Source organism: Plectropomus leopardus, chromosome 9, assembly GCF_026936395.1.
Source record: "Plectropomus leopardus strain MGB_pleo_1.0 chromosome 9, ASM2693639v1, whole genome shotgun sequence".
NCBI classification, from domain to species: Eukaryota; Metazoa; Chordata; class Actinopteri; order Perciformes; family Serranidae; genus Plectropomus; species Plectropomus leopardus.
This window is the reverse complement of record NC_142184.1, coordinates 12,625,921-12,639,039: the sequence shown is the minus strand read 5'-3', so window position 1 is coordinate 12,639,039 and position 13,119 is coordinate 12,625,921. Positions and strand designations below refer to the sequence as shown.

The following is a 13,119-nucleotide window of genomic DNA, read 5'->3' as shown; positions in this document are numbered from 1 at the left end:
CCGCTTCCCTGGCAATGCCTGCCCCGTAGGGCTTCAAGCCCAACTGTGGCGTCTTGTCAGTAAACAGACAAAGATGTATGAATCATCTAAGTGACTCGGAGCAGGTAGTCCTATGACAATAACATGTTGTTGAATCATGACAAAGATTATTTGCTCTGTGGGAATACTGCAGCTCTGTTCCTGGGTGACACCGCAACAAAAGCACCTCCGGGCTTGCAACCGCGCTCTAATCTTCCAGATACCTGCCACACGCCATCAGATACAGAGCTGATGCACCTTTTAAATGGAAGCGCTCTACCAAAGAGAGAACAGTTATGATAAGCTGCGGTCTATCTCTACATAGTCAATTACACTTAGCCGGTATGGATGGCCTGAAAACTCCATCCACTAGTGCAAATCAGTGTTGCACCATGCTGAGCAGACCACAGAATATCAAATTAAGTTCATCTGTCAAGGGAGCAGGCTGCTCTCATATCTAATTGGCAGCAGAGGCTTAAGAACAGGGTTCTATAACAAAGAGCGGTGATCAGTTTACTTCCGTCTCTGCTCTTTTTGTGAGACTTGTCTCTGCTTTAATCTGCTCTCTGTCTTTGCCGGAGAAATGTTTCACTGCCCAGACAGCCTTAATGAGTCGAAGATGTGAGTCTGCTGAGGCTCTCTTTGTGTGGTTTTGTCTTTATCTTTATCACTGGCTAACACTCATCGGACATGTTGCAGGGTTTAGCCTGGCAAACAAAATGCATTATCAGCCTCCGGTGAGCAATAACGGAGAGCCTTTCACATTGTTACAGAAAAAAAAAGTTATTTTCTGCTCCATGTACAGGTGACATCATTAACAATCTATGTCTTTTTTACCAATCTTGTCAGAGATTTCAATTGTGCTCATTGGGGGTCTGCTATGAACCTGCAGTGTCTTTGTCTGTGGCATTTAAATCCCATATATCATGTACCTTGTTAACTCCCTGAGGGAGTTAATAGACAAGATCATGTCTATAATGACCCTCTCTCCTGCACAGCAGACACAGCTGACTTAAAATTTTAAAAATAGATATACATCTATAATATCAAAGTAATCATGATTCTTGTTGCAGGGGATCCAGAGTAGCATGAGCAGAATGCAGCAGAAAACAAACCATGCATGTTGGCACATACTCATTTAATCATTACTGCTACATAGGGAGCCCCCCAAGCAACTCCTGTTACTGCGCTACAGGGCTTTGAGCAGTTTAACTGCTTCTTAGAAAACCGTGGGAGTAGGTTGATGATAGTTCAAATCAGTCAATTAGATTAAAATTGCAGTGTTTTCTTTGTGTGGGCAGCCTTGTTCAGCCAGAGCATAATTTGGAGCAGGAATGAAAACTAAAAAATCAATTTAAACTAGCTTGTAGAAAGTATTTATATAGAAAAAACAATTTATGGTGGTTGCAAGAGTGGATTGTCATTCTAATTCATCCTGCACAGACAAAGGGCTCATGTCTTTCATTACAATTTTACTTAAGTGATAGAAAAGAGAGACTGTTGGAATAGGAGGTGGCAAACGCTAACACCAGCGTGCTAACATGCTCACAGTGACAGCACGCTAACATGCTGATACTTAGTAAATATAATGTTTCCCAAGTTAATTATCTTAGTTTAACATGTTAGCATGCAAGATTGAGCTTACTGGCACTAAACACAAAGCAGATGAGATTAAAATGATGACAATGTTATAAATGATGACAGTTTTTGGTTATTTACCGACATATTTGGGGAAAAAAAAACCTGACTTGATAATGGCGAACAATCAGGGGATAACCAAAGTTATTACAAATGATCTCAAGCAAGGCATGAATGTGCACACTAATTTCATAGTAATCTATCCAATAATTGGGACTAAACATTTTGACCAAAGTCATCAGGATGCATCATTAAGCAACCATGAATGTCCAAAACATTGTGCTAATCCTTCCAGTATATAATGAGCTATTTTACTGACTGAGTGAAAACTTTATCCTGCTGGCGACACAAAATGAAAGGTTGAGGGATCATCAATGTCATTAGGATTAAACCTCTGGGCACCGTAGGTACCTGTACCAAATTTGATGGCAGTAAATCCAATAATTTTCCAACCTCTGACCTCATCAGCTACTGATCAGGCAACCAAAAGCCTCTGAGGGCAACAACCAATATTTGAGGTTCCGTCCAAAAAAAACCCAAAACAAAACAAAAAACAACAACAACAAGGATAACCTATTGAGTGGTAGTAGATTTTGGAATCCAACAGCCACAAAAACATAGAAACACCTGTACAATGTGATTGGTCAAATACTAACTTGTTTTGCAAAATCCATGACAATCCATCCCAACAGCTGTTGGAGCACCCAACTGACCACCTGACACTGCCAACCTTAGTGCCACACCAAAAGCCTAGCTAAAAATCATAAAGTGATCTATGTACTGAAGAAGTGTTAAAAATAAGAAGCGTACTGCCTGTGACTACTTTCAACCTTCGACGCAAGAAAGATTGGTGATTGACAGACAAAATTCAAACTGGTAGATCCAGTGTACAGAAAGCTTTTCTAAAAGAAAGTGTAATTGTTAACATGTTAGCGCAAACACACTTCTGCTCCTTTCCAAACAATGCGTTAATGGCAAAATATTCTAACACTTACAGTGTAAACAGTTGGGAAAACTTAAGAGTCAGAGTAAAACAAAGCAACGACTGTATCATCACATGATAGTTATGTGATGAACAAAGCTCTTTAGATTCACACAGCTAAGAACGCAGAAGTCCTAAATAATGAAATCAATTTCCTCAGCTGATATCATGTTATAATATCATGCCTTCGCAACAATATGGAGGTCAGTTGATATTCTAACACACACGTGTTCAATTTTTATTATTTTTTTCATTTTGCTCTCATTACCCAGCTTGTTATTTATCGTTCAATATTAATAACAATTTTTACCATGTAATTACTGTCAACCAATCATATCAACAGAGACAGGAACAAAAAAAATCATTGAACTGATATATAATACATTTATTGCACATGTACTTTATTGAAAGATAATGCCTCTGACATAATTCAAAAGTAAACTATGAAAAATATATCATCATGCCTTTGCATGAAAAATTCTTGAGGTTAAGGTTAAGGCAATTATCTTTCAGTGAATAAAAAAAGTACACATTCATAAATACATTTATTTGGAACAAATGAAGTGATTAATTAATACTGACATACATACGCACCTGTGATGTTCCCTTAAGCCTGGGAAATATATATGAAAGTGGATTATACTGTCTATAAAAGTCAAAAGTTTTCCTCTGCAAATCAAGAAATAAAACAAGATACCCAGCTTCCACTAACTGAGTGCAATGGTGCACATACTTATTAAATTTACTTAAATGGTTTTAATTCTGTACTTGAGGTAATGTTAATAAAGAAAATGGTATTATTATAATATATAACTTAAGAGCCAAACCTACTACATCCTACTACTTGTCGTTACCATTACACTTTCATTGTTGTGGTTGCAAAATGATTTGCAATAAGATGTTTACTTTCTGCAAATGCTTTTATGTTTAAGGACTGCAACTTACAATTACTCTCATTATTGATTAATATGCCAATTGATTGATTAATCAATTACTCATATAGTCTATAATATGTCAGAAATTGTGGAAAATGTTCATCACAATTACCCATAGCCCGAAGTGACATCTTTAAATAGCTTATTTTTTTCCAATTAACAGCCCAAACACTCTACATTTACCATCATAACTGACAAAGGAAAGCAGCAAATTCTCAGATTTAAGAAGCTGGATCCAGCAAGCGTTAATTTTTTGCTTGAAAAATGATAAATGATAAATTGTTTTCTAAAAAAAAACAAAAAAAAACCAAAAACTTGGCAACTAATTTTTTCAACTAATCAATAACTTAATCAATTGCTGCAGCTGTAGTTAAAATCATTGCACATTTAATTAACGCAAATGGATTTCATTTTCTATTGCATTACAAAGAAGTCAAAATGTATCACTGAGCTGTAAAAATCTCAATTAAATTTTTACATTGTGAGGGTGAAATGCAGGTGGAATTTCTTTCTCATAGTGTTTTTTTTTCTGCCAGATTTAGTCTAATTTAATTTCAAGCTATATTTGTGGCTGTGTCAGTTTTGTAGTAACAGTAAGGTAGAAATTTAACAAAATAAAACAAGCAAAATTAGATTAAAAATGTCAACATGTGTGAGGAGCTTCAGAGGTTCAGAGGTCAGATTTGCGATGGCAGCTTTCAGGTAATGAACACAACTTGCTGAGCAATGAACACTTACTCATAAAAAAAGGTGGTAGGGATAGGATCAAGGGAGCGTGATGAGGTTTTAATTGCATTACTTTTTTAATGAGCCCAGACAAGGTCTCGCACACATCATTATTTACACCCTAGCTAGTAGTCAACTTAATGTTTATAATCGTGTTTCTGAACAACGCTGCAAACTCATCACACTCTGGTGTGGCAATAGTGTCAGTGAGGCTTTTTGGAGCTGGATTTACGAGGCTGTTAATAGCTGCAACGATCACATGAGGATTACTGCATTGTGATTATCAGTTACCAATTTCGAGAATGAATCTGTGGGCATTTCTAATTGCTATGTTAAATAGCTGCAGTGCTGAAATAAACCAGTAGCCTAGTTTTTTAACTCAGATTTTCTATATCACGTTTTTAGGTTAAAGATATCCTTAGTTCTTATTTGGATGTGTTCTTTGTAAGTCTGTGGCTGTCAGAAGCAGCCCTTGGCTAATTGGTAAGTTACCAAATCATCACAAGAGCAGGGAAGAATCACTGAATGTAAATTATTAATAGACTTAAAAATTCACAGCAGCTTCAGGCATTAAATTAAATGGTAAGTGGACTGCGCTTCTTTAGTGTTTTTTTACCTTAACTGACAAAATGCTCTACAATTGGACTTGTATTCAGCTATTCACACACACACACGCACACACACACACACACACACACTCACACACTGATGGAAACTAAGTTGCTATGCAAGGAGCTGGCTCGGCCATCGGTTTCAGTGTCTTGTGCAAGGATACTTGCATATATGGACAGAAGGAGCCAGCGCACCATATTCTTTAACAATAAACATTTACAACAGATACATCAATCATCAGACTGCATGCAATCTTTTGGCTCAATCCTTGAAAAACTATATTCTCACGTGATTCTCCAAGTAAGGAGGCTTTGTACACCAAGAGACACACAAGAGTCCGGGAGCAGCAGCTGCACAGTGGCAGAAATGCACATATTTTGGTTTTAAAAGGCAATCCATTTCCAAATCAAAAAATACACAGTTTCCTATCACCTGATGTGCTATTTATCAGTCTAAACTGTTTTGGTGTGAGTTTCCGAGTGTTGGAAATATTGGCCATAGAGATTGTCTGCTATGTTTTGTGGTAATTAAATTGTTTTTTACGGCATCTATTGCAAGTCTGTCAGCCTGAAAGACGGATCCCTCCTCACTCGCTCCTCCTGAGATTCTCCCTTTTTGTTCCCACATTATAGGCTTTTTTTTGGGGGGGGATGGGGGGTCTTAAAGACAGAGGGATGTCGTATGCTGTAAAGTCCTCTGAGGCAAACTGTGATTTCTGAAGATGGGTTTTATAAATAAAATTGACTTGATTTGACTTCTCTCCAACATTATGAAATTGAATGGCACCCGGCTTATGGTGCTCAAAGCACCCAAAAAATAAATTTGGAAAACTTGGCAGCAATGTCCCATTACAGAAATCATGACCCGGTTACTAAAGATAATCCATAGCTGAACTAACTTACATTGCAGCTTAGTAGATGCACTCTTCCCTCTCTGTGCTGATATGGTTGGCGGGTATAGTTTGGCAAAAAGAAAATAGTTTCCACAAAAAAAAAAAAAAAAAAAAAACCTGCTTACAGCAAGGTCTGTGGATTATCTTGAGTTAGTTTTTCTTTTTTTCTTTTCTTAAGCTGACATCTGAAACAGGAAATCACCCCAAAATAAACTAGATTGATAAACAGCACTAAAGGTTAGAGTTAAAATCTGTACTTTTGATTTCGGGGTGAACTGTCCCTTTAAGATCCCTCAGCTGAAGCTAAACACTTGATTTCACATGAGAGAGAGAAATAACTGGTGTGAGGACAGAATGTGTTTGCAATAGCAGCGGAAGGAAGATATTGAAGAAAATGTAATGAGGGAGAGATCTGGAGATTTAGAGACTAAAGAGAGGAGGTTAGTGCAGAGAGAGACGGAGAGAGAAGATGTGTAGCCTCCTTGTGTAGATGTAAGTTGACAGGTAAATTAGCATGTGCGGCTAATGGGGCAAAAAGCGGCCAAGCCCTCGCAGGCACCCTTTCACTCTCACAAACAGGCAGCTTGTTGACCCAACCACTACCTCTGTCACTCCATTCCCCAGTTTTTAGCATTTAAACACACAAACATCCTCCCACTTTGACACTGACACACTTACTGACATACTAACAACACATACTCCAGCTCAACCGCACATTAAGCTGCCAGGCGTGTGCAAGTTATCCAGAGAAGGATAACTCTATCTAATAGGATTTAGAATCAGTGATGAATCTCGAAATGTTCAAAAAGGTTTAGAGATGCTGGCCTTTTGATTGATTTTCTATCATGCTTTTTTAAGCAGAATTGAGAAGCAGGGAAAAATCATGGATCACAGCATGCATCTTGAATAGAGCGTGTGGAGTTGTTTACAAGCTGCTCATCAAGGCGAAGCGTAAATCTCTCACATGCAGCTTACTTTTTTCTCCACCTTCCTGCACATGACAGGAATCAATAGCCAGATTGCTCGTTCACTGAATCTCTGTCATTCGTTTTTCTTCCAATCACTTTGCGGCATATACCCTTGATACCATGTTTGAGTCATAAATCAACACCTTTGCAAAGTGGGAGGAGTGCACGTGAGTGTGTGTATGTACCATGTGTGCCTGCAAAGTGAGTCCGTGCACATGCATAAATGTTTGTGGATCTGCGTAAGAGAGACCACAGTTGGGTATTACCACATATCAGTGTGCCTGTCTTCTCGGAGCCGGTGTCTGAATGTTTCATCTAATCATTAAACGCTGACAGGCTTCACAGAGTAGCGCCACTGATCCCCGTCAGAGAAATACGGGGCCTGACTTCATTAGCCCTGTTAGTACTAAGCTGCTTTACCCTCACTCACGCCTGGCTTAACCTGCACACTGATAAACGCTGAGAGGAGAAGAATAGATAGGCAGAGGGAAAGAGGGGTGAAACAAAAGGAAAGCAGGGACAAAGGCACTTAAAGAGAGAAGCAAAGGTGCCAAAGTCAGGTACAAAGGAAGAGGAAGTGCGAGATGGGAGGGGGAATGGGAGGGCACAGAGCGTGTGAACCTGGAGTTTTCAGAGGCAGGAGAAGGGATCAAGCTCAAAGTGGTGTTTGAACTGAGAGGGATTTACAAATGCAAAAACGAGCAAAACAATCAATTAACTTGTGTTGCAATTAATCAATTATTACGCTGGCACATTGACAGCCAAAGTGCTTAACTGAGATTCTATCGTGAGGCTCCTATGCGTTGGAAGAATTAGCATTGACCTCTGTGCACACACGTGCATCCACAATCTAGCTAATTCATGCTCGCATCTAAGCACATAAAGATATGCACACACATCTTTGTTCTCTTTTTTTCTCCGCTATATTCATCTGGTTTCCCTCCTACCAAGACCCCCCTCCCCTCTCAACACTCAGTCTTCTTCTCCTGCCAGCAGAGGTTTTTGGCTGGCTTAAGTACGCCCACAGGCCCCTGAGGGACAGCCCATGACGGATGGCACTGCGTGTGACTCCGATTCGATTCAGCCCATTTGATAAATTTATTGCTGGCATTTTGAAAATGAAATTAGAGGGACGTCTCCTGGAGACTGTTTTTCCAGCACAGGTGCCATAAATATACTTCATTTGGCAGAAGAGAGGGAGGAGGAGTGTAAGAGGGTTGAGAGGTGTTGGATAAAGGATGTCACAGTAGGGGGGTGGATAGTGGGGATGTTACACATAAGTAGAGAACTATAGAATAAGGTCACATTGTAATGAGGTCCTGTGTTAACTATGATATTTGTGGGGAAAAATACGGTGTAAAATCTGACAAGTTGATCTTCTTTTAAATAATCTTGGGGATAGACTGTCTTGGAAAAAGGGAAGTAAATGCAAATATTAATCTTAATTTATGTTTATTACATATCTAATTGTTAAGTTTATTCAAAATGTAGCTGTATTCACTTATTTTTTTAAGGTTGTTGAAGTTAAATGGCCTTGTTCTACGCGTTTGCAATTTCAGTAAATCTGACTTAACTTGATCTTCACAAAGAGGATTTTGCCAGTGACAAAGTTAGGAGATGTGCGAGTTTTGTTTTGTTAACATGTTTAGGAATATACAAATATGACTGACTAGTCTGCAACCGGTAGAATACAGATTTATACCAAAGTAAACTTGGTTTACTTGAGTTGCTAAAATCTAGAATGACTGATTTGATTAAACCTGCCATTTTTAAGTCACAACAACTTCACAAAGTAAATATAACTTATTTTTTAAGTAACCTCTACAACTAGATATAAAGTAAACATAAATTAGGATTAACAGTTATATTTACATATTTTTAAGGCATTCCCCTAGATTTTTTAAAAAGTGAAATCAATTTGTCAGATTTCAGAGTGTGGTAAAGGTTATACAACCACAGGCTGAAAAGTACCTGGACCTAAATACCACATGCTGCCCTTCAGTCTAACACATGTACTGTAGCATTGTACTCATTTAACAGATGGGAGACCCACATCTCTCATGTTGAATATTAACAGATTGAGACTGTGGGGAGTTGACATTGCCAGTGCGCACAAATGTCCTGCTTTTTCCATCTTTCATGCACATATGCGCACACATGCACACATACACACATACACACACACCAGTCTTTTAAGAGACACACAAACACATGGTTTATGTACACTATCTTTGCCTCAAGGCCCCATGGCTCTTTGGTAGCGATGGCAGTGTCACAGCTGCATAGCCATCCATAACTCACAGTGTATGGATGAATACAGCAGGCTATTTTTTTTTCTCTGTGGCACTCTCAATGTGTGAGGCCAAGAGACAGTAAATGTTTTTGTTGATGCTTCTGACTAAAGCGATTTGAATTGGACGTATTGGATAACCACGAAAAGAAAGACATACAAACACAGAAGTCAGACGCGGACACACGCAGGCCAACAAAAGAGAGCATTCATTCACTGTCGGGGTTGCGTGGCCTTATTTATCTCCCTCCCATTCAGAAACATATGCGAGCGCAGCTGTGGAGGGATGATGTACGCCATGCCAGCCTCTGCTCCCCTTCAACATTTATCAGAGAGGGAGGCACGGGCGACCCACATCACTTACCTTTATAGGCCCATCTGACAGCATTGTACACCTCATAGTCATCACATACATAGGCCTCACAACAGTATGTTTGTGTGTGTGTGTGTGTGTGTGTGTGGGTGTGGGTGTGTGTGTGGGGGGGGTGAGGGCACACTAAGTGCACCCTGTCACACAGATGCTTTATATCAATACCTCTTGCACTTGAACAGATCTGAAGCTAGCAAGGTACAAATATGCCACCATGTTCTCAAAGACATGCTCCTGCAGTTTAGGTTTTTCAAATATACATGTTGTGCACATTATATCAGATCCAGGTGACAATGAAAATATCCTCACCTGCCTTCTGTTCTGCTCTGGTAAGAGCTCGCTCAAAACAACACCTAAGTTCTCATAAGCACAGCAGGACTCAAAGAAAGTTTCAACAAAATCAGCAGGGAGTTCTCCTGAGTGATTGTCTGCTCCTGCTTTGCAATCACAGAGCGTGACACACCCTCTGCCATTACTGTATCTCCACTATGAAGAGTAGAGGGCTGGGACTGCTCGGTGCATACACCTGCGGGCTGCCACTCAGAACAAGAACCCCGGAGCTGTTTAGACAGTTTGACTGTCTGGCCCCGTCAACTAACAAAATCAAAACAGCCTACAGGTACGTTCCTACAAACCCGCCCCCCCCCCCATTCCTTCTCGTCTCTCCCTGAAGAGCGACTATGCAAAACAATCACCTCCCCCAACCCTCACATTAACATACACATGAAAGTGTGGAGGAGTTGAAACAGAACTGTGATTAGTCTTAACATAAGACTTACAGAAAGCAATGCAAAACAGACTGTGGGCTGTCTATCATGGTGGGATAGCGGGGTAATTTAGTCTAGGTGTCAGTGGGTGTGAGTGATTGACTTTGTAATCAAACAGATTGTTCTGTGGCAGAAACACAAAATGACTCAATTTCAAATCAACATCAACAACACTGTGAAATGTTTTTCATCTCATTAGCAAAAATTGAGAAGACGCGCGGCCACACGGAGCAACACACCCACATGCCACCCATCTGAGAATGCATGGGGATCCACAGGTGACTGATTGAGTGCTGTCTTACCTTTTTGTGATGACACAGTGGTATCTGTAGATAAAAGAGAGGAGACACACAGAGGAATGTGTTAGGAGCTGACAGGCTGCTGTATAGCAGACACATAAAATGAAGGAGATGACAGCCGCGGCGGTGATTTGCTGGGAGGGAAACGAGCCACCCAACAGGATAAACAGACAGGTTGGGGGGGTTGTACACAACTGGAGGGGGGGGTCTCTGATCTCAGAACTGCAAAGAATATCCACTTTAGCACACTCATGCATGCTTAGTTGTGCCTGAATATGAAAAACACACATAGGGGACACATTCAGTAGGTGTGTGAGTAATACACACACCAGCTTATTTTTCTGCTCCACAAGGACCAGGCAGGTGGAGGGGGAAAAAAGCATCTGAGCAAACACATTGAAGAGGCCTCAAGTAGACAGATGAGAGTCTCCAGACCCCTGGAAACCCTTGATCTCTTACACAATTTACCCTGAGTGAGCTTTCTAATAAGTAAAAATAATGCCTTTGAGGTGCAGCGAGACAGAGCAAATCAAATCCTTTCAGTAAGCATTTTAGATTCTTACTCAGAGCCCACTAGAGACACTCCTGGCCCACAAGGCGTGGATCAAAACACGGGCTGCTTCAAGCGAAGGATGTACTGCAACACATTTTTTTACACAACACTGAACATTAACAGAAAAAAAAATGAAGGAGGCGTGTTTGCGAAAGGAGAAAAATACAGTAAATTTAGCTTATTGTTCTCATAAAATATTTACTGGGACAGTGCTTGTAAGCTCCTAAGGTTTCATTTTTATTTAATAGACTTGTCAAACTTGCAGGGATGCAAGAATAAATAAAAAACAAAGAAAGCTCTTTTTTTCTATAACTTTGTACTTTCAGCAGTTGAAATCCTTTAGAACATTTCTCTACTGGCCATGTGCCCAAAAAGCCCAAATGGCCACAGACATGGGAGGGGAATAATTGAATCCGGATGGATTTGTGGCGTGCTGGGCTGAAGAAGTGATAATCCAAAGCTCTGCCTAATTGCCAGAGTAAAGATGGCGCCCATTGTGGGGGTGGCTTCGGTGTTTATCAAGGCAGTGTGGCGTGGGATTGGACTGAGCATTAGGGCTTTACACACTTTTGTTTTGTGAGGTGTTACAGTGGATTTGAGCAAATATTGGCCCGCTGGTTATTACATGGTCTGATTGTCTGCTATGCGACTGTCCATAAGCTTTGCATGTCTACTCTAATCTGAGTGGAGGCTTCAAATAATTAGTTAGTGAAGCACTCTCACAGCCCCGTGCAGTCAACCTTATCACTAAAAGAAAATCCTTGGTCCATTTCCTTCTCACCCCAAAGGCTTACAAACTCTCACCACTGTTAAAGCCTTTAGGGTAGCCGCACACACGATAAAATATTACCCGACATGTCACAATCACTGGCCCATATCCTCCTCTTTTTATTATTTGTCATGTAAAAGAAAGACTACCGTATGGGTAACAGAAATCTAACAAATGCTAGAAGTGCAACGAGAGTTTCATCAAAGTTTTGAAAGCAAACTACTCTGAGTAGATGATCAGTTTCAGTGAGATTATGAAATATTATCAGAAAAAACACAGGGCATAAGAGAGATATTCACTACCGGTTTTGTCTGTAGTGATCAACATACCTGATTCTTACATTCAACATAAATAAAATTATCATTGCCATTAGCATAAGATCATTTTGAAAAGGGGAGATTGAAAAGACTATGGACTAAGGACAAAACAACCATTTTTAGTGCTTTAAGATTAAGCATCGGTGCACTGAAACATATACAATAAAATGTCTGTCTTTGGAGAACAGTAGCTGTCTTCAGCAAAACAGTCTCTGTGCTGAACATTTAAATTTAAGAGTATAGCAGCTGTAGCTTATCAGCCAACGGTTAAGATGAAGTCCAAATGATGATCAACAGTACATGTGCCAGACTACAATCTGTGAATTTACATATCGTTCCATGTCTGAGCATTTTAAAAAAAACAAACTATTATGTAACGCTACTGCAAAACCCATTGGATCTGTCAATGTAGTTAAAGATAAAGAGCTTAAAAAGAGCTTACAGGAATTATAATTGAAGCCAAAACCACACGTCTTACAAGTCTGAGCGACTAAGACAGCAACAGTGACAGGTACCTGGTGGACATCAGACAGGCATTTCATTTATTCCAGCACCTCTCATGATTTACATGATTTTTGCAGCACATTAAAAGATCAGCAAAGAACTTCTGCTGTAAAACCTTGTAATAGTTACTTTAAACTCTACTGTTGATTGTCAGTTAGTGCATTCTGGAGCAAAACAAAATACAGTGTTTGGTGACTAAAAAACTGCTAAAAATCCAGCAATGATTTGCTATAAAAAAAAACAAAGCTTTTTGCTGTTTGTTGAGCCTGTTTCATACAGCACCCGTCAGCAGTGCTTGACTGCAGTCTCACTGAAGTGCAGGTGTTCACACATGCAGTGTTGTTGCAGCGTCGCTGCTGCGTCGCGGCTGCGTTGCTGCTGCATCACTGCCTGCCTCTATGAGTAATGCATTTCCACATTTATAAGCACATATTCCACTCATTTATGAAGTTGTGTAAGCTCCTGCATTGCCAACAACA

General features: G+C 39.9%; 1 protein-coding gene across 1 annotated transcript in view; it reads right to left on the bottom strand.

Moving 5' to 3' along the window:
- Positions 1 to 13,119, bottom strand: part of LOC121946868 (cadherin-4-like) — a 301,746-nt gene that overhangs the window by 151,601 nt on the left and 137,026 nt on the right. The window contains exon 3 of the mRNA XM_042491671.2: positions 10,501 to 10,524. Within this exon, the coding sequence (XP_042347605.1) occupies positions 10,501 to 10,524 (24 nt within the window). The remainder of the gene's footprint in view (positions 1 to 10,500; positions 10,525 to 13,119) is intronic.